The 20,854-nt window shown below is 39.7% G+C and overlaps 1 protein-coding gene across 1 annotated transcript in view; it reads left to right on the top strand.

Annotated features, from left to right (window-relative positions):
* Nucleotides 1-20,854, top strand: part of LOC113163076 (thyrotropin-releasing hormone-degrading ectoenzyme) — a 115,156-nt gene that overhangs the window by 7,873 nt on the left and 86,429 nt on the right. Inside the window, exon 3 of the mRNA XM_026361398.1 lies at nucleotides 6,805-7,081. Within this exon, the coding sequence (XP_026217183.1) occupies nucleotides 6,805-7,081 (277 nt within the window). The remainder of the gene's footprint in view (nucleotides 1-6,804; nucleotides 7,082-20,854) is intronic.

Genomic DNA, 20,854 nt, shown 5'->3' with positions numbered 1-20,854 from the left:
ACTCTCAGCCTTCAGGCTTAAAAAGCAATTCTAAAAATGTTTTATTTGCTCTTTTATGGAGAACGCCAGCTGAGTTCAATGTTAATCATTCAGTAAACTGTAAACTGGTCACATCTACTAAACAAAGGTCCACAAACCTCAACAAATAAAAGACTTACCTCCAAATCTTTATGTATTTAAATAAATATTAATTATTGATCATTAATTAAACATTTAGGATGTTAGGCCCTGTGCCACTAATTTAGCTTTGTTGGTTGCAAACTGTTTACATGTTCTTTTCAATAAGTCCAACTTTAATACCTCAACCACATGTATATTCAAGTGAATTACTCTCAGGAGCTATTATTGGAGTCATATATAACTTGTTTAGTTTGGCTTTTTAAATAGTAATAAAATAAAGATTTAAGTAACCAGTCACCAGAACTATCAAGTCTTATTTTCACTCTGAAAATAACTGAGCTGACGTCAGTGTTGATCTCACTCGGCTGCTCTTAATTATAGTTAAAGTGATGTGATTACAGGAAAACCACGCTTCTACTGCAAATTTCAGTCATTTATATGTGACTGTGGAGTTAAGTAATGCAGATTGTATGTATGTGTGTGTGTGTGTGTACCAAAATGGTACATAGCTGCCTTATAAAGACAGAAGTCGGCGTCCTGACTGAATCACTGTTTATGTGTTGTTAAATATTCCAGTTGTGAGCTTTGGAGCATTGCGTGTTTCTTTCTTTTGAAGCAGAACAGTCCCAAAACCCAGACATCTGAAGGAAACCTAAAACACCCAAGCGGTGCTGTTATTTTTTTTTTCCCCTTCAAATTCTGTGAGGAACTTTTTCATTAGACTGAAACAGTTTTTTTAGAGCTGCTTTTCTTTAACGAGGAGGGGAATTATAGTTAACGAGGAGAGTAAGGCAACTAACGAGGCAGGGTTTGATGAGGGGAAAAAATGTAAAAGAGCCAACGCCAGACACTTAATGAAGGCTAGGTGAGAGTCTACATTCTAACAGAGTGCCTTCATCTGCTATCTCCTCTTCATCACCGGCTTGTCTCCGACGGTTCTCCTGATGGAGTAATCCAGCGTTGAGATGAGCTGCATCAGATCAATACAGCGCTCACCCACTCTGCAGCGTGGCTGACAGAGGGTGACCTATCTAACATGGCAGTCAAGTGATACAACTTAAACGCATTTGTTCTCTGAGCCTCTAACACACAGAAGAAGGAGCTGCTGTGTAATAGAGGTCATTGTAAATCCAAGATGTTGCTTTGGACCTGAGAGAGGCACCTGTGACTCTGTTAGTCCAACACTTCTTTAAGATATATATCTCAGGATGTTCTGGGTGGACTCATTTAAAGGTCACTGTTGACAGTTCAGGTTTCCTTTGCTGTTAATCTGGTTTCACTTTCAGACCAAACTCCAGAGAGTAGTTGATCCATATAATATCAACCAGCAACAACTGTCATGTTAGATCATGGGTTCACGGTTCTGGTTCCACGTCTGAATATTATTAGTTTTTCCTAATGTTTCTGATGTAGCACTCTAGATTTTAGACCTTTGATCAGACAAAGCAAGACGTAGAAGTGGAGATAGAACAACGTGGATGTTTGATATTTCTCACATATTATAGATGTAGATCTATTAATCAGGGAACCAAGAGAGGAATCTGTAGCAGTAATCTTTAGGCAGACATCTGATCTTTTTACTAATCTCTAACTCGGACGTCTTTGTCTAAACGTAACCAAACCACTTTAACTTAGTGCCACTGTACTAGATGGAAGCTCCTCTACGTTTCCTGTGTACTGTGCGTCTCCTTCTTCCTTTCTTGCAAAATAAACGAGCAGAACTGAAATCTGATCAAACCGCCCCCCCTCCACCATGCCCTCTGTCAGTTGCATATTTTACATAGAAGATGATGAATCAGCCTCTTCACTGGCTTCCTGTGTAAAACTATAGCCACACACACACACACAGACACACACACACAGACACACACACACACACAGTGGGTAATTGCTATTTGAGACACTGCTTAAAGAGATCAGTGTGTCCGGCATGATGTGACTGAGTACAGGATGGATGTCACACACATCAGTCTTAGTAAACTCATCAGCCCTGTTTTTACTCTGACTATTGAAGTCAGGATAATTCAGAACTAAAAAGTTCTGGCACGATGGCACATGAGGTAGTGCCAGGTAGTTTAGGTTTCTGTTCTGAGTACAGGTACTGGGAGACTCTTCCATGTACAAGTGAGGATATAAAGCTTGATTCAGATTTAACCAGTGCTGTTGTTTGTACTGAACCACTCTGTCACAGTAAGGTGTCCGGTAACTAAACTACCATGTTTTCAGTGTGGAAGTGGAATTTGAGATGATGCAGATCATCCAGGTGTGTGTGAGAATGTAGAAACGAACACCACAGAAGAAGAGCACTGGTATGTGAAAAGCAGCTGACTCAACAGTTTCCGTCCTATCACGTCTCTGTATCTGGACGAGGTGTGTATCGCTCACCTGCCTGTGTTCTTCTTCTGTGGTGTCTCCAGACAAGATAATGACAAACATTACAGCAGGAAATGATGTAATTTCCATTTCTTTCCCGGTGTTCCGGAGACGATGCAAAGTGTCGCCACATGAATTCATGCATGAGTGTGTGTGTTTGTCTGTGTGTGTGTTTATATGTCGTGGTTGTCCACGGCAACGCTGTCAATCAGGATTAGTGTGACAACAAGTGTTACCTTGGCAGCCGTGACTGTTGGCAACGTACAGGATGTCATGTTGCACGTGTGTTAAAACTGTGGTTTTATTGAGCTTTTACACAGGTGTGTGTGTGTGTGTGTGTGTGTGTGTGTGTGTGTGTGTGTGTGTGTGTGTGTGTGTGTGTGTGTGTGTGTGTTACTGCCTCATCCTCTTCTAATAGATTCTCTCTTTATCTCGTCCCTCTCAGGCGTTCTCCATTATTTTCTTTCTCCCTCTGTTTCTGCCTTCCTCGCTCGCCCTCTGTTTATTATTCCACGTCTCTCCTCTCTCCTCGTTCCTCCCTCCTCTCTCCTCTCTCCTCCCTCCTTCATCCTTCACCTCCTCCCTCCTTCATCCTTCACCTCCTCCCTTCTCTGCCTATCATTGTCTCTCCACACTTGGTTTCAGGTTCTTTCTTTCCCACTCCATCCGCCTCCTTTCCTTCCTTCCTTCCTTCCTTGCTTCCTCTTCCTCTATGATTGTTTCCCTCCTTTCCTTTCCTCTCCTCCACCTCCTTCCCTCTCTCTCTTCTCATCCTACACCTTCACTGTCTCTTTGGTTTTCTGCCCCCCCCCCCTCCTCACCACTTGTCCCTTCTCCTTTTCTATTTATACCTTCACTCTTCTTCTCATGTTTCTCTCCTCCACCTCTTCCTCCTTTCCTCTCTCTGTCACGTTTTCCTCTTGTATTCCCTCTCCTCCTCTGTGTTATACCATCATTACATCCCCCCCCCTTTCTTCTTCCATTTTCCTCCTTTCAGCTTGTTTACTTCCTTCTTTTCCTCCTTTTATTCATCTTTTATGATCTCCTCTCCTCTTTCCTCCCCTCAGTCTAACCTCAGTCCCTCGTTCTTCTTGGTTTTAATCTCTTCTCTCCTTCTTCCTTTGCCTTTTTCCTCCCGTTCTCATTTTCGTCTCTTCTTCTTTATTTTCCTAATTTTCTCATTCTCCTATTTTCTTCCTTCAGCTCTTCTTCATCTTTCTTCCTATATTTAATCTCACCTCCTCTTCTGTCACCCCACCTTCTCTTATGTTGTTTTACACTTTATTCCTCCTCTTGTTCGTCGTTTTCTTCTGACTCTCATTTCGTTTTTGTCTTTCACTTCCACTTTCTTCTCATCTCCGTCACATCTTCTTGCTCCATCATCTCACCACGCCTCCATTCAATTTCTCCACATCCCCTCCCTCGTCCTCTTCCTTGTCCTCCTCCCTTTCTTCTATCACATACTCTTCCTCCTCACATCCTCATTTTTGCCTTCTTCATTATTGCTTTTCTTCAGTTTACCAGTATCCTTCTTCTTTGTTAATGTCTGACATGAACTTCTTAGATTTTTTCTTTTCATTCTTCTTCCACTTTCATTTCCTCTCTTATTTAGCCCTTCTCCTCTTTTGCTAGCTCCTTTTCCTCCTCCTCGTACTCCACCTTCCTCTTCACTCTCTATCCTTTCATCTCTCCCTCCACAAACAGTCATGAAGTAAAGTGCACGAGTGTGATAACCAAGTTTTCAGAGGGATTATTTTCTGCAGTTTGAACTTCTTTCTGTGTCTGTCAGGTGACTGACAGACGAACATAACAAAGAAGTCTGATATGAAAACATTTGACTCAGCTTAAAGAAATCAGGAGGAAACAGAATGTTTGTTCATGTTTATTGTGGATTAACTCTGTGCAGAAGCCGTTTTTCATAGTGAAGAGAAAAATAAAAAAACCTGAAGAAAACGGCGTCTTGTAAAAACTGCAGAGAGTCGACCTGTCATCTTCGACTTCAGAGGATTATTCTTTAACCCCCTGAACTGTGATTCCACCTTATATTTTGTCTGTGATAGATTTAGAAGGTTCAAAGACTAAAACTTTATCCAGCAGAATAACTTCTCTATAGATTTGTTCCAAATCTCGAGTTTAGTGTGAGGCAGGGTGCAGACAATTTCAGGCCAAATGTGAATAAGAATATGATGAAGTGAATTATGGGTCACTTCATGGATAATTTAATGCAACAGCAATTCTGCTTCACTAACCTCTTTAAAAAAAACATCATTTGGATTCTGGACCAAATTCAGAGCAAATCAAGGTTAACTAGATTTATTGGATATATTATATTGGATTTGTCAGTCGGTCGTGATCGTGCTAAACCTTTATCTTCATTTGTACTATTCAGAACAATGTTACACAGTGGGAAGTGATGTCTCTTAATATTGCAAATATACAATTTTTTAAGGATTTCCTTAATATTTCAGGACCTGTGTTTATCAAATATCTAAGGATTCATCAAGCAACATCTTGTTTATAGTTTAAACGTTTAAATGTATAATAACCATCATGGGAAATGAACAATAGTGTCTTCATAATGTGTAAATATATAAGAATGAGGAGGAAAATAATAGCAAATTGTGGGAAATGGAAATAATATCCTGTGAGACATTCTGCTGGGAGGACATTCATTGTGTTGCAAACAAGAATAAATCTAAGATTGAGTTGATTTATTCAAAAAGGTAAAAATCTGTGTATCATCCTGCTACAGGTTTTATTATAAGAGAACAAAAAATAGATGCATGCTCTGCTCTGTCTGCACCTCAAACGTGAAAAGATCATTTGATGTACAGTAAATAAGGGAAAAACTAGAGAGAAATTTAAACCCCAGGCCTCTTTCTCACCTACAAATGTGGGAAAGTTGGTTCTGAAATTTGCAGAAACTACTCTGGAAAGGTATAAAGGGAGTTTTCTAAAGCCTTTCAACCACCTGACAAGCAGTTCAGAGGAAGTTTTCTCCTCACACATGTTCAGCCTTGTGAAGAGAAATCGTTGTGGTGGTTCGGTGTGTGTAATCTGGATGGTTGGGATAAACAGTTTTGAGCAGTTTTGGTGTTTGTATAGCATATTCTCAAATCCATGCATCAAAACTATAGAACAACAGAGACAAAAATGATGGGTCTGAAGGATCTTGACTGTGGTTTCCAGCTTCATCGTTTCAGCAGTTCATCCTAATAATTATTAGTAACAGAGCAGTGTATTTGTGTTTACTGCACACCGAAGACATTTGGGTTTAAAGCGGCTATATTGCACAGTTATCCTAGTTAACACTGCAGTATTCCAGTCTCCATGCATAATAAGAAACAACATATTCTCCTCTCATGTTCGTCTTTTGACTATAAACCCATTTGTCTTCAGTATGTAGTGAGCACACATGAATTGGCCTTGCCATTCTAATACTTTTGGAGGACACCGTAATTCTTCCTGCACTTCACAGTTTAATGTCTCTCTCTGCCTCACAGTCTGCTCTGTTTAGGTAGTCGATATATTGACGCAGACACAACACCTGGAAGGTGGTAAAAGCGTACAGAAACAGAGGAGAATGAGCAGGGTGGCAGGGAAAGTGAGATTAAAGGAGAAAGTGAAAGACAACAATGGGATGAAGACAAGGATGATAGGATTTGCCCAAAAGGAGGACGAAATAAGACCCAAGACCTGTGGTGATTGAAAGAGACCCAGACTTGATCTAATTAGACTGAAAACAATTTGGACATGGCTGAGTCTGGGAAATAAATGGGCCCTTGAAGACCTCTAATTTAACCATCACCATAAAGTTAACAACATGTATATGTATTATTTTACAGATAATAAGTGAATTCATAAGCAGGAAAACAGAAACACACTTACTGCTCATTACAGGACACTCAGGATTGGCTGCTGCTGCTGAAACTCTTTCTTATTTACCATCATTTGGTAATGGATCCAGCACCTACAGAGCTCACTGAGAAGCAGCTCGGTAACAATACACAGAGGTTATGTGCTGGATTATTATTTCTGGGTTTGGCTGTTTTGTACTAAAAACAGATTCAACAACACAGCAATGTGGTCGTTAAAGTGAATTGAATTTACGGTAATTCAAATTTGTAGAGAATGTACTGTAGCATTGAATAAAACTGATTAACGGATAGAACTGACTAGTACAAAATACAGTGTAATCAAAGACTTTATTCTTACCAGGTGTGAAATTCACGTCTTAAAAATACCTACTTGACATAAAATTTTACTGGAATGTTTTTTTTTAATTGATAATATTTTGTCTTTGTTACCCAGGTACCTGGCAGTGACACAGTTCAGTCCAATCCATGCCCGGAAGGCTTTCCCTTGCTTCGACGAGCCCGTCTACAAGGCCACGTTCTCCCTCACCCTCCGCCACGACCCTCAGTACACCTCGCTGTCCAACATGCCCGTGGAAAGCAGCTCACTGTCCGACGAGGATGGCTGGGTGACCAATCGCTTTGCCCGAACGCCCCGCATGTCCACGTACTACCTGGCCTGGGCTGTCTGCAACTTCACCTACAGAGAAACTCAGACGGACAGCGGTGTAACGGTCAGTCCCAACGCACCGAACACTCACCGTCATTTTGCTTTTGGGGACTCTTTAATAGAGTCTTTCAGATTATATCAAAGATGCTGCTTTTAAGGCTGAAGGATGATGGCAGATGACAGGATGACAGCTCAATTTAAAAAAGTTACATAACAGGAGACGAGTCCAAGGTTCAGTTTCACTGCTCCTATCGGAAAACGGGGCAGGAAAGGTTCAGTGTAATTATTATAACATCTAAGTCAGAGAAAAAGAGACTAATAATGTGGTAGAAGATAAAATATTGAAACTTAGAATGCAAAATCATCACAAAGGTATTTTCAACTCTCCTATCGTGCTCTCTGCTTAATTATGTTCTGTTCTTGAGTTAGGAAATTATGTTTTTAGATTATGATGCTCTTATTTATTTTTTAAAACAATCCTCCTGTGATCTTGACTTAATGATCTCATTATGTGCCAAATACCAAATGTTGTTGATTCTCTATCAGCCTCCCTATTTTCCTCTGTTGTTTTTGCTTTCTTGTTTTCTGGGACAGCTGTTTGTCTCCAGGCTGAGGGGAAAGACGCCGCGATGAAATGTGTGCGAACAGATCGTCAAATACGAAAGCCTTGTATCTCAAAGTAACGACACATCTCGGCTCTGATCACCTCTAAACTGTGTGTCATATCATTAAATCCTTATCTGTGGAGTTAAAACACTGAATATGAGCTGAGCCATTATCTTCAGATTGTAATTGACTTAATGAAGCTGTGATTAGGGAATAACAGCTTTAGACTAAGATAATCAGAGTAAAGAAGTTGGGGAAACCCACCAATTATAGGCCTATAATTCAGTGTACTAATCATAGATGGTACTGTACGTCTCTGCCTGTAAAAATAATCTGTGACTCTGGAGGACCTCTCTGAAATCTTAAATCTTACTGGACATAGGAGTAATTTTGAGAACCTCAGGGAAAATACTGACTATATGTTGATCGATGTGTGATGTGACTGTTGTACGTATTGGTTTGAATTTGTTGGTGCCAGAGTTCGACAGGGGAGGTAAAATATCTGTCTGGTGACCAGATATGGTTTTAATTACACCTGTTTGTTCTGTCCTATTTTCATTTAGTGGTTAAATGGTTAAATTGAACTAATTTGCCATTGACTTTGATCATATATTTCATATATATAGAAAATACAAAAGGTTTGTCAGTGAAAGATTTTAGTTTAGTTCTGCTTTTCTGGAAATTGGATCATTATTTATGATTCACTCACTCTTATTAGCTAGGTGTGAGGCCACACTGCTCGCCCACCACTTATTCTCACCCACCACTTATTCTCCACTCTGGAATACAATTTCATCATCTTCAGCCACATGTTCCCCGTTGTTAGCCCCCCTGAGCAGCTACTTAAAGAGCTTAATAAAAGTTCCATCTGTTGTCCTGAGATAATGAGGCGATCAGGTCACGGAGGTCTTGAGAACACGGTGCGTCATCTCGATAAAACGACACCTTTAAGTTATCGCCACAGGAAAATCATGCCTAATATCTCTAGATAAGGCTTTAATTAACTTGTTGTAACTATGAGCACCACTCCAGTCTAGAGATGATAGTTTAATATCTGCTGATCAGATTCACATTTATCTCCAAATAACATGTAAAGACGTGAACTGAAGATAATGGTTTATTGTCTGGAGATGAGATAATAAACCTGCTTCCTTACGCAGGCTGGGATGTCATTGCCTCCTTTTCTCCTAGCTGAGTTGTTAGGAGGCCAAATCTGAGCTGGATTTGAATCTGTGGCTGAAAAAACTGGTAGTTTGGATCACGCGTTCCCATTTCCACTACGTTTTAATGAATTATATTGTCAGTGTTACTGAAGTGCTACAGTCTGTGCAGCATGAAAAAAGGTCATATTTGTTTTTTGGACGTTTGGAGCCGACAGTTCTTTCTGCTTTGAAGGATATAGATAGGACCTTTACTGTTGCAGCTGATTCAGTGAGGTGTGCTGTGGTCTACAACCGGAGTCACACTGTTAGAAGTCTCAAGCAGTTTCTGCAGCTTATTTTTTTTTATTTGATATCTAAGTGGATTTTGGGATGTTTATCATCAGTGATGTTGCAGACAAGGTTACATCGAGTCCAGAGTAGCTTTAGTGGTTCATCAGCTGCAGTTCCAGAGCTGTTTTTTGTTTTTTGGAGGTTGAAGCCTTTTGAAAACATGGATGACCAACACCATGTACCGTCCCTGAACGCAGTACGTGGTGTAGTTCACCCACAAACCTCCAAAAAAATGAAAAACAGACAAAACACCTGAGCCATGAACTAAACCACGACCCTGGAGAATAGTTCCACTATAACCTATAATTTATGATAGCTGAAACTGCTGCTGTTGCTCTGATCCGCTGCTGATGCTACATCTTCTCTGTAGACGAGACTTGAACCACCGATTTGAACAATATGAGAATCCTATCTCAGCTGTCTGATGTGACTGATTTGAACAAAAGCAATCATTTGGAAGAGCCATCCACGAACGATCACCTCCACCTAATATTAATCATTAGTCAAACTACAGTAACTAAATCTTAGTTGTCTGTCGAGCCCTCAGGGAAAAGTGTCTGAATCAACAAGTATATGGGCCGGTGTGTGAACCAGAACCACACCAGTTAATCTGTTAACTGCCTAAGTCGACACCAATCCAGTGAATCAAACCCCCGACTATTAAAGACCTGGGAGTAACGATGAAATCGTCCATTTTTCTTTCAAGCTTCATTTTGTTTATCATGTCTGTCGTGACCATTATGATTCTGATTTGAAAGTCAAAACCATCTGCTGCTGGATTTGGCTGATATCACCCTTTAACAACCATAACATTTAAAACAGAAATATGCAGTCGCACGCGTCCGTGTTCTTATACAAGGACAAATACATGCGTGACCTTGTTTCTCCTCCTCCCTCTCTTCTTCCCCTCCTCCGATCATCTCTCTATCAGTTTAATTACAGCCCATCCATCTCGTCTGCCAGAAACTCAAGGACAGTACTCAACACAAACTAAAACTCACAGGCTTGACTGATCCTGCCTGAGTATTACACACACTCACAAGCTGCATCTCTGTGTTACTGAAAAGATAATTTTGGTGAAATTCTGCTCTAATGACAAATCATATCTGGGCAATTTATAACCATCACCAGCCTCTGTGTTTGTGTGTAGTCATCTTACAGCCAGTCTTGTGAAGCTTAGTCCTCATAATGAAGAAATTCATCTTTATTTTTCCTCTTTCCATTTTTAATTGCCGAAAACAAAAGCATATTTTTTTTCCACAACCCTGATGTAGACATGTCCATTTAGTGCGTAGTAAAGTAAGTAAAGGTTAGGTTTAGGGTAGTTTTTTAAGCTGATTGCTTGCAGCAGGTTTGTGACAGGACAGCTAATGACTGACTCATTAGTTTCCAACATGTACAGTTTAATCTACACGTGAGCTAGACTATACAATGTACTTTAAATTCAGCTAAATGCAACATAAGTATTAATAAAAGATCCACATGGAGCGTGAGGGTCAGTGGCATCAGTGGTGTGTGGAGTTTTTGTTTCACTGAACAATACGCTTCTGTTTTAATCTGTCCCGCTGTCTACACTGCTACGTGTCACAAGCATAAACACAATACCATGTCTATTTTCTCAGGTCTACTCACTTGAAATGCTCCACAGAAAGCAGGAAACCAATTTATTTCTACAGAAAACAAAGAAATATGCAGTAAACACATTTTAAGCAGTCCAGCTTCCAGTACTACTGCTATGCCTGTTCTCATAACGCTGGGATTGCAGCATGCAGTGGCAAGAAAAAGTATGTGAACCTTTTGGAATTTCTTGGTTTTCTGCATTGATTTATTTAAAAACATGTTCTGATCTTCATCTAAGTCAAGAGCAATAACTAATATGATGTGACTAAAGTAATAACACAAAAAGAAAATCTTATGTTTCATGTTTTTACTGAGAACAGCCATAAAAACCCCCTAGTGATAGTGGAAAAAGTGTGTGATTGGAATGAATAACTAGTTATTAGCAGAATTGGCAGCAATAACTTCAACCAGGCGCTTCATGTGGATCAGACGTGCACATCGTTCGGGAGGTATTTTAGCCTATTCTTCCTGCTGAACTGCTTTAGTTCTGTCATATTCTTTGGACGTCTCATGTGTGGCTCTCTTCAAGTCGTTCCATAGCGTCTCTGTTGGATTGAGCTCTGGGCTCTGACTCTAAAAGATGGATTTAGTTTTTCTGAAGCCATTATGTTGTGTATTATGTGCTTTGGGTCATTGTCCTGTAGCATCACCTACTTCAGCTGACGTACAGTTGAACAGAATGTTTTGAGAAACTTGGGAGTTCATTCATCTTCCTTCATGTTTCACGGCTGCAGACCCATGAACACAGATGTTAGACAGGTCCAATGATGCCTTCAAATCTTTAGTTTCTTTACCTCATTGATGAGTGTTTGTTGTGCTCATTTTGATTGGTCGCCCACTTCTTCGTAGTGTCTCCATTTGTAGTTTGTCAAACTGTAGACTGGTGAGTTTCTAAAGTCTTTCACATCACTTTGTAACAACAATACGACTCTACATGCTGCTTGCACGGTGCTTCAGGTGTAAACATGGCGTAAGGATAACTCAGAATGTAGTGGTGTTTCATGCAGGCAAATGTGGTGTTTGTGACAGTGATGTGAAAATATCTCAACCACTAATCAATATGATTAGGAGGTTGTAATTATGATGCATATTAATTAGAACGATGACTAGTTATGAAAGGCGTCAATATAATGTAACCAACTCGAACCACAACTTGACTAATAACTACCATATATAATTGAATTAGCACTTTTCCAGCGTGTTGTATTGGATTGAATTAGATTGTAATAAATGTTAACCTTTTAATGACAACATGTCTGACTCTCAGCCGCTGTGAACGAGGCTCCAGACCCTGTGATCCTGCATGATAAGCTAGTACAGATAATGGATGAATGGATTTTCCAGGATATGTCTGTTCCCATTTCCCACCAACCAAGACTACTTAAAGCTGATGTTTCCAAGATATAAGCGATAAGTGAATTATGTGGTAATTTATACGCTTACAACTCTCCAAGACATTACTTAGAGACATTATGCTGCTTCCAAATGCTCCTTGATCATTTTAATTCTGAGCATGAGACGTTAATATAAATTGCTAAATTCTTCTGTTTCACATTTTAGTGCAGGGCAGGTACCCAAAGAAAGAGTCCCTCACACCTCACAGACAAACTGTGATGCATGTCAATTAAAGCAAACAGAATAAACGCACAAAAAGCGGTTATACGTGAGATCTGAAGAGGGAATTATTAGCAGCTTTGTGATGATAGAAAATAATACAAAATTAATTTTGTGATGAATAAATAATTGGACTAACAGCACGCTTGCTCCAGCCAGGTTTTTATTTCACAGCAGGGAACTGTGAAGGAGACACTGAATAACTCAGCAGTCAGGATAATAAAGTAGCTCCGATTCGATGAATGTTGAATGACTGGATCTACGCATGCAGGACATACTGTTCAGTGTTATACAACTGATAATTCACGAGGATTCAGTCACACTGGCTGCCACATTTGGACACAACACTGTGAAATGACAGATTTGAGATCAAGTGGGAGATTGTGCTTGTTGAATAACACTTACAGACAGGATATGATTCTATTTGCAGACAAAAAAAGGCATGCATCAAAGAGACCCAGGAAGCAGCACATGCATATTTTCACATTTACAAACAGTTGCAGGATACGCTCTCTGTGTCTCTGTTACAGCATTGCTCTCATATTAAAATCCTTGTTTCAGCCTGAAGGCAGTGCAGATGCTGCTGTCTGTTTGCAGAGCAGCTTCCTGTGACAGAAACATTAATCCTCTCATTTCTCCATCCTCCTCCTCCATACCTCTGAAAGAAACAGCTTTATGTGACAGAGGAAATAAAACATCCCTCCATCCTCTTCATAACCGCTGAAACTGCTTCATCTGACACAAACATTCATCTCTCCGTCCTCCTCAAAACAGCAGAAAGAAAGGCAAAGCATGGACTCCGGGAGCAGGAATTTATCTTCTGTGTTGTTGCTGTATTGATGCAGGCTAACCTGCACACATCCATCTGGTTTACACCTAGAGATACGGCAACCTCAACCTAGAGAGAACAATTTATTTTAGATATTTTGTTGCTTTTTAAATATAATTTTACTACATAATAATGATGCATCACTACTTCTGATTGGTTATAATTAAACAGGTTCCACTGTATGCTAACTTATACAGTAAATGAGTTTAGCACAGAGAAAGCGCAGAGATGTTGGCACTTTCTAGCTTTCTTCTGGAGGAGTCGGAGTTCTTACGTCACGATCGTGATGCTGCAGCTTCTCCTCTGTTTGATTTAAACTCTCTTCTTGTTGCATCAAAGCGTATTTGAATAGACTCGAGCTTTTTCACGTTTCCTCCTGTAGGGTAGGTGCAGTTCAATCTGTTCTCTACAGCGGGTACATGGTGCAGAGCTGCAACCGGCTCGTCCAGGGTCTGAAATTAACCCCCACCTCTTCTTGTTTTAAGTGGATTACTTTTCTTTGAGTTGAAAGTAAAACCATGTAGCTCCTGTTTCTGAGACATATTCAGGGACTGCAGAGAATGTAGGCCCTCTGTGTCTCGGAAACGCTTGGTGAGGTGTTCAGGGACCGACCACAATGTAGTTTGTGTGGAGTGTTTAGTGTGGAATCTTCCTGAGTTGTATTGTGTCTTTTAAATTAATTGAAGAACTCAAAAACAGCTTAGATGGTTAAGGAAAGATGTGGTTTAGGTAAAATAACTCACTAAAGCTGCTCAGTTAGGCAGCAGCGGTCTATGTTTCCTGTCTGTCTCCCTCCACTTTGACCTCCACTCTACGTCGAATTTCTTTGTTAACGCTGCTTCTGTCATTTTTGCTACAGCTGCTGGAGGTTGAAGTATAATTATGGGTGCACTAACAACTGATCATAGCCAGTTAATGGTGTGATATCATTTGAAACAGCTGGCCAGGTTCTATTCGTTCATAACGCACAATATGAACCTTCAATGAGAGATCAAGACCAAGTAATGAGTCAGAAAATCATAGGCTAGAGCTCACCGCTGAGTTGGTGCTCAAAAAGTAATTTAGGGAGGCATTAACACTTTAAACAGCTTTTATCATGATAAACAAAATGCAAATTCAATATGAAAGAAAATATTCATTGTAAACACAACCTAAGGTTTCAGGATAAAAGAATCATTTCCATCTTTCACATGATCTGAGCTGCACAGACAGATCTTCGGTTAGTCTGGGACACTTCCAGGCTTCATTGTCAACTCTAATTCCTCTTCTCTTCCTTTTTATTTCTCCTCCTTCATAAACAACTCTTTGTCTTTCTGTTGTATTGTCCTTATAATGCGTCTGTGTCAGAATCTCTGTTCTTGTAATGAGGCATTTTCCCTTCAGGGAGGATTAAAGTCTGACAGAAAACAAACAAACAGTGTGTGATGACCTGCCGAGCAGCCCCTGGTTCAATTCAACCTTCGTCTTTCAGCCATTTAGCTTGTTATTCCTTCATCTTGTGTCATTTCACCGACTCTCAGCATCATAAAGCAAAGACTGTACGTCTTTATCTGCCAGCTAATCACCACCGTGAATCTGAATGCGAATAGGTTTACGTCTGCAACACATCTGCCAAAACAAACAAAAAGCTGACGACAATGAGGATTTCACATAGTGAGAGATTAGTGAAGGGATGTTTCTGATATTTTCTGAGGTTTTAGGTGAGTCAGTGGTAATTTCTCCTAAAGTTAGAGAAATAAAAATAGTCTAGATTGGTCATCTTAAGTAAAAAATTCTCCATTAAGCTTTTAGTAAACGCATGCTGAAGCACGTATTGATCCGTTTCTTCTCATATCAAACAAATACGATTTATTCCATAAAGCTTAGCGTTGTCAGTAAATTACTTTTTTTCTATCCATCTACAGGGGAAATTGTGAGAGCCCGTGCAGAAAACATCTTCAGTTAGTGATTATTAGAGCTTTATAAGAGCATCTGCTTAATGACAGTGTAATATAATAGTCTTTTAGTGCCTGTTAGTTCCATTCCAGTCACCAAGGCACTTAGACTAGATGCGTGAGTTCTTGGATGGATGTAAAGTACATATTTTTTTGCCATGGTGGCCAAGATTTTGGTGTGTCGGACTGCAACAGTGAAAGGTTGTCAGCAAAAACAATGATTAGTATACTCACTAGTATAATTACAGCACACTGACTTATTAGTAAGTGAAACACACCTTCTTATTGACTGTCAGGCCGTTCTCGGTTTAATTCTAACAGCAGGATACTTTAAAGTAAATGGTTAAAAATGTTACTGCGCTCAGTTCCGGTGGTTTTTATCGTCAGTAAATGTTAGTGGCCAAATGTTCAGTTAGTATCTTCCCATGTTTAGTCTGCTACAAATGATGTATTTCACTTGTCACTAATCATTCATTCTGTGAGCAGCTTGTTACTGAACGTGTCTCGGTAGCTGTTGACCAGCCAAACATTGTTTGTGTGGAAAGATGCTCCATCATTGTTTCACAACCTGAATGGGATTAAGTGTTGGTTCAGCTCCAGAAAAAACAATAAAGTGAGACGTCATCACTTCCAGCATGTCTCCTTGTTTAAAAATTTAATTCACATATCAATAATTTAAGTTCATAAACAAAATATTTTTGATGCAACTGTGATGTTCAAAGACCTTTTTATTGTATGTAAATATGTAAGTATTGCTTAGTACTCAGTATCGTTAAAGTCCCAAAATTAGGACTTTTTATGCTAAAAAAAAAAGAAGACATGTGTAATTAAAAAACACTGGTGTCTATTTTTCTCCATTCTACAGTAAAACGAGCAGAGAGAAACTTTGGAGACACCGTCTACTATTAAATGTCACATTACCATTCCATAATAATAATAAAAAAGTCACATAAATGTCCTATAATGATAAAGATACTGTAGGTCAGATAAGTATTGGAAGTGATAAAGGTCACATTACACATTTGATTTTTATGTGACACACATTATTTTATCCAGAATTTAATGGCATGGATTTAAGTAAAACTTAAGACTCCCAAGAGGTGAGGACGGACAATACGTATTAAAGTCTGATGGGCGCTTTAATTTAAAGGTAACAAAAACAATGGGGATGTTTTTAGAAGCATAATGTGTTTTCAGAACCTAGTATGAGAGTAGATGCCCATTAAACTTAGAATATAAAAGGAGAAAACCCTCAACTAGATTATACGTCGTACTAAGCAACAACACAGTCTGGCACAGATGGCTGGAAGACGGAGTCTGTTTGTTGTTTTCAAGCACTTTTTTTTCCAGGTTACCTCTTTTCTACTGCTTGCAACTTGGGAATTTTAGCCTCCTGAAGATAAACGTAACCCTACGATTTATCCTTCTCACAGGATACATGAAAAAAGACCAGGCTGACTGAAGGGAAACAAACATTTCTGCTACACAGAATTGATTTTTACTCTAAGCTTTGCTTTTTTCTCCCTCTCCTCAAGTATTGGATAATCTCAGGCTTTTAGATATAGATATTAGTCATATTAAACAATATGAATATGGAAAACTGAAGAGATAAATCTTCTTCGGTCTCACGTACAGACCAACACTACTTACTACTGTATCCCGACTGCTCCTTGTAATGCAGAAATGCACTCGTTTGGTTGACTCCCACATCTCATAAATAAGATATTTAGAACAAAAGTTTTGTTGCCTGCAGGACTTGGGTACTCATGTCTGCTTTTGTTCTTATTATTTTGTAATATATTATGTTCCTGTATTCCTGGACTTGTCATACAGAGCCACTAAACCATGACTAATGTTGTTTGTCTTCTGTTTGACGCACCTCACCAATGGTTAGTGGGGAAAGAGAAAGTTAAACCCTTTGGAAGTAGCTGTAACTTTTTATTCATGAACTGTTAAGAATAAAAAAACATAAAACAATTATTCAAGGCTAAAAGCTATTTTAGAAGCTCGTTGAGTCTGTATTTGAGAATAATAATACTTTGCTTTGAGGTAAATGCTAACATGGGCATGCAAAAGGTATAATGTTGTCTTAGTTTAGCATGAGAGCATGCTAATACTTTCAAATTAGCATGAAAATCATGCGCAGCTGATGAGAATGGAGTTGCATTGATTACTAGTTTCCCTCAGGAGACTATGAATGTGTCAGTTTCATGATCCATTTAGAAGCTGCAGAGAAACGACAGAGTGCAACAGTGGAGTCGGCTGCAGACAATTAGCAACCTGTTGCAGGAATCATAAAACATGCTCTTGCTTTGTTTCATCTAAAGATCATACTGTATGCTAAATGTATAATATATTCAAAACTATTTTGGAAGAAGGTCGGCACTTGGGAGATGACATGGTTTTATTCACTAGAAGCGTCTTTCTTCTCATGCTCCAGTTCTAATATCAACCATCATTTCTTTTGTCTTGTTGACATTGACAGAGAGACTGTTATCCTTGCTCCAGCTCTCGGGCCGTCTCGCTTTATCACAGCAGTGTCGTCAGCAAAAGTGATGATATGATTGGACAGATGTGTTGCGCTGCAGTCATGGGTCAGCAATGTTTGTTATAGAGGGAGAAGTGAATGTCTGAGGCCTGTTGATCTCAAAGTCAAGGACCCACATACGCCGTGAGGAGTGGTGTGTTTGTGTGTTGGTGTGCTCCCTCAGCACTCGTATCAGTTGCTAAACCATCCATCAAATTACCGTGGCAACTGAGCGTCCATCACCTCATCCATCATCCAAGGGCGACAGACAGAGCGACAGAACGCAGCAAGAGATGTCACGGACGAGTGGAGAGATAACAAGGGGAGAGGGGAGGAGAGGGATGATGTGGAGAAGAGAAAGGAGGAGAAGAAACAGGACGAGAGGAAAATAAAGAAGAGTTTAAATAAATTGACAAAAGGGAGAAGAGATGAGAATAATAAGGGCGTATTTTGTGCAGTTATTTTTTTTTCGAGTTCATGTCCTGATTGCCCAAACTTTGATAATGTTCAGCTTTGTGGAGAAAACATCACCAGGCCTTTTGTTCTCACGTTGACTGACTGACTCATTGGTTTGGGTTGTGGTTTCCTGGTGAGAATAAAAGGATGATTCACACCGATTTCTGCAGGTCTTCCATTTAGATGTGTAGTAATTATCAAGGATACAGCCCAGTAAAGTCATATGTGGATGTAGCAGAGTATTCTTAGGGACAGAACGTCCACCCTACTTCTAAGTGTAGTAATATACAGTAATATTTGTTCTTGTAGTAATAATTGTACAGTAGTAGTTGCACAGTTCATGAGCTTTAACTACCTGTGTTGGTGGTGAAGGGGTTTTTTCCATTAACTGTATAGAACCTGCATTTAACAGACTACTACATAGGAAGCAGGACTTTCTTCTAATTTGTCTTTCTTTGGAAGATGCTGCACATTTTTTCAGGATAATGTGCTGCTGCTGTTTGCTGTTAATCTGTTTTGCTTTTAAAGTTTCCCAGCAGTTCAAGGGGAATAATCCCTTCACCTACATTTACATTTAGTCATTTGGCAGATGGTTTATCCAAAGCGACTTACAAGTGACATCCAAGGCAGCGTAAGGAGGTCTTGCCTAAGGACCCCTACACAGCAGGGATTCGAACCCCAGTCTCACTACTACTATCCAGCTCCTGAAAAGGATTTTACTGTGAAATATCTGAGGAAAATGTTATTTTCCTAAACAGCAGTTTAATTCAAGTCAACAGATTTGAGAGGATGAATATAAAATGGTCTCTGTTAACTGATGAAGTGAAGAGCAGCAGAGTGGTGAGTACAAGACTCTGCTGCTACACTCATTAGAAGTCATGTCAAATTTAACACACAAGATATGCAGATAATTTAATTTTTAGCTGCAGACACTAGAGGGAGGAGTGTGGGTCAGTCGGTCCACCACTGAGGTCGAGACAAAAGTATCAGAGACATCAGTAATTATAAGTTGAATTAATACAATTTGATTCAGACTTTCATGGGCCCCAGGGGATGAGTCCTAGTAACTTTGGTCCCTATGATCCTTTTGCTTTTTCTGCAGCACTACCAGCAAGTGAAATGTGTCATTTATTTAATAAAATACAGCCACATATCTGTTTTAGGTCCTCTGAACTGTACTGTAGTAATTCTATAATCTAAACCTATGTGGTGCCACTCAGAAATGTTTGCATGACAACAGACTCTAATTTTGCTGTTTGTCCCCAGATAGTTTGAATATATTTCAGTATTAATAAGCTCTGCTTAAGTAAACAAAGTGTCTCTTTTGAGGATGCAAACACAGAAAGGTGCACGTCTCACAGCAAATTCATCTAAATTAAAACATGTTGCATAACTCTCAGATGTCCCAAACTTAGCATTCTCAAGGTTGTTTACAGTCGTGATCAACCTCTCACCACAGACTCCAAACTTTCAGATCCTTTCAAAAACATTAAGATCATTGTTAATTATAATTTCTTAGAATAATATTCATTAACCATATTTGTACAATATATAGAGTCAGTTGATTTTATTTGAGCTGAGCTCTTAATAGTTTTTCTGTTTGCTGTTTTACAAACAAGACAGCAGAGATTGTTCTAATTAAGAATGAACATTCTGCTTCTTATTGCAAATATTAAAGGGATTGGACAAAATGGTATCTCTTAAAAATATTGCAGCTATTTAGATTTAGGTCGCTGTGGTTTTCGTGATTGCACTTTCCTGAAGGCAGTGAGTAATGTGGCTGAAATTAGAATATTCCTCATGTCTCAATTTTATGGCCAACTTTGTCGTTGGCAGTTTATTTATCTCATTCATATATTTTCCAAACAGCTTAGTAGGGTGACAGAACTGAAACGAATCCCTGCATGCATTGGGTGAGAGTTGGGGTACACCCCGAACAGATGGCCAATCTGTCACAGAGCTAAGAAACGTGACCGAAAACCTTTCACACTCACATTCACACCTTGGGGCAATTTAAAGTTTCCACTCGAGTCAACCTGCATGTTTTTCGACTGTGGGAGGAAATCCACACAGACATGCACGCAACATACAAACGCTGCAGGTTGGGCTTAAACCCAGGACCTTCTTCCTGTGAGGCAGCAGTGCTAACCACTGAGCCACCGTGCCATGATTGTAGTTCAGTTGAAGCAGCACATTTCAGTCCTCGGAGACACGGTGAATGTGTGTATGCTGATACTTTGAAGTGAGAATGTCACACAAACCCCCGCCCCATTCAGAAACGTAATGTGTCCTGGTTTCTCCTCACCTGGGAGAACATGACTGGAGGCGTTTCAGGAATCCTCAGGAGATGATACTCAATTCAGCAGCTTGCTGCCAGTCCTCCGAAAAAAGCTGCGATTTCAATAAAGCCTCCACTTTCAGAGCTGATATTCACTCTGCTGGCTGCCGTGCTCTGAGATGAGTTCTGGTGGAAGGAGGAAAATGTAGGGAATAAGAGGTGAAGGGCTTTAAAAAGTTAGAATTTTTATTGAGAAATCTGACCTGCTGGGGGAACTGAGGATGAGGGATGGGAGGAGAATGGATTGTGAAGAAGTATCAGCATAGTTCTAGCACTTAGTTAATTCCCAGTGTTTGTGTGAATGTGTGTATAAGCATCAAACTAGCATCACATCCAGATCTTTCTGCTCTGTAATTACTTTTTCTTGGTTGAGAAGGCAGAAACACAGCAGCTTTCAGTGATAATAGTGCTTCTCATAAA

This window comes from Anabas testudineus, chromosome 23 (assembly GCF_900324465.2).
Source record: "Anabas testudineus chromosome 23, fAnaTes1.2, whole genome shotgun sequence".
Classification (NCBI taxonomy): Eukaryota; Metazoa; Chordata; class Actinopteri; order Anabantiformes; family Anabantidae; genus Anabas; species Anabas testudineus.
Note: the sequence above shows the minus strand (reverse complement) of the source record. Positions and strands in the feature narration are given on the sequence as shown.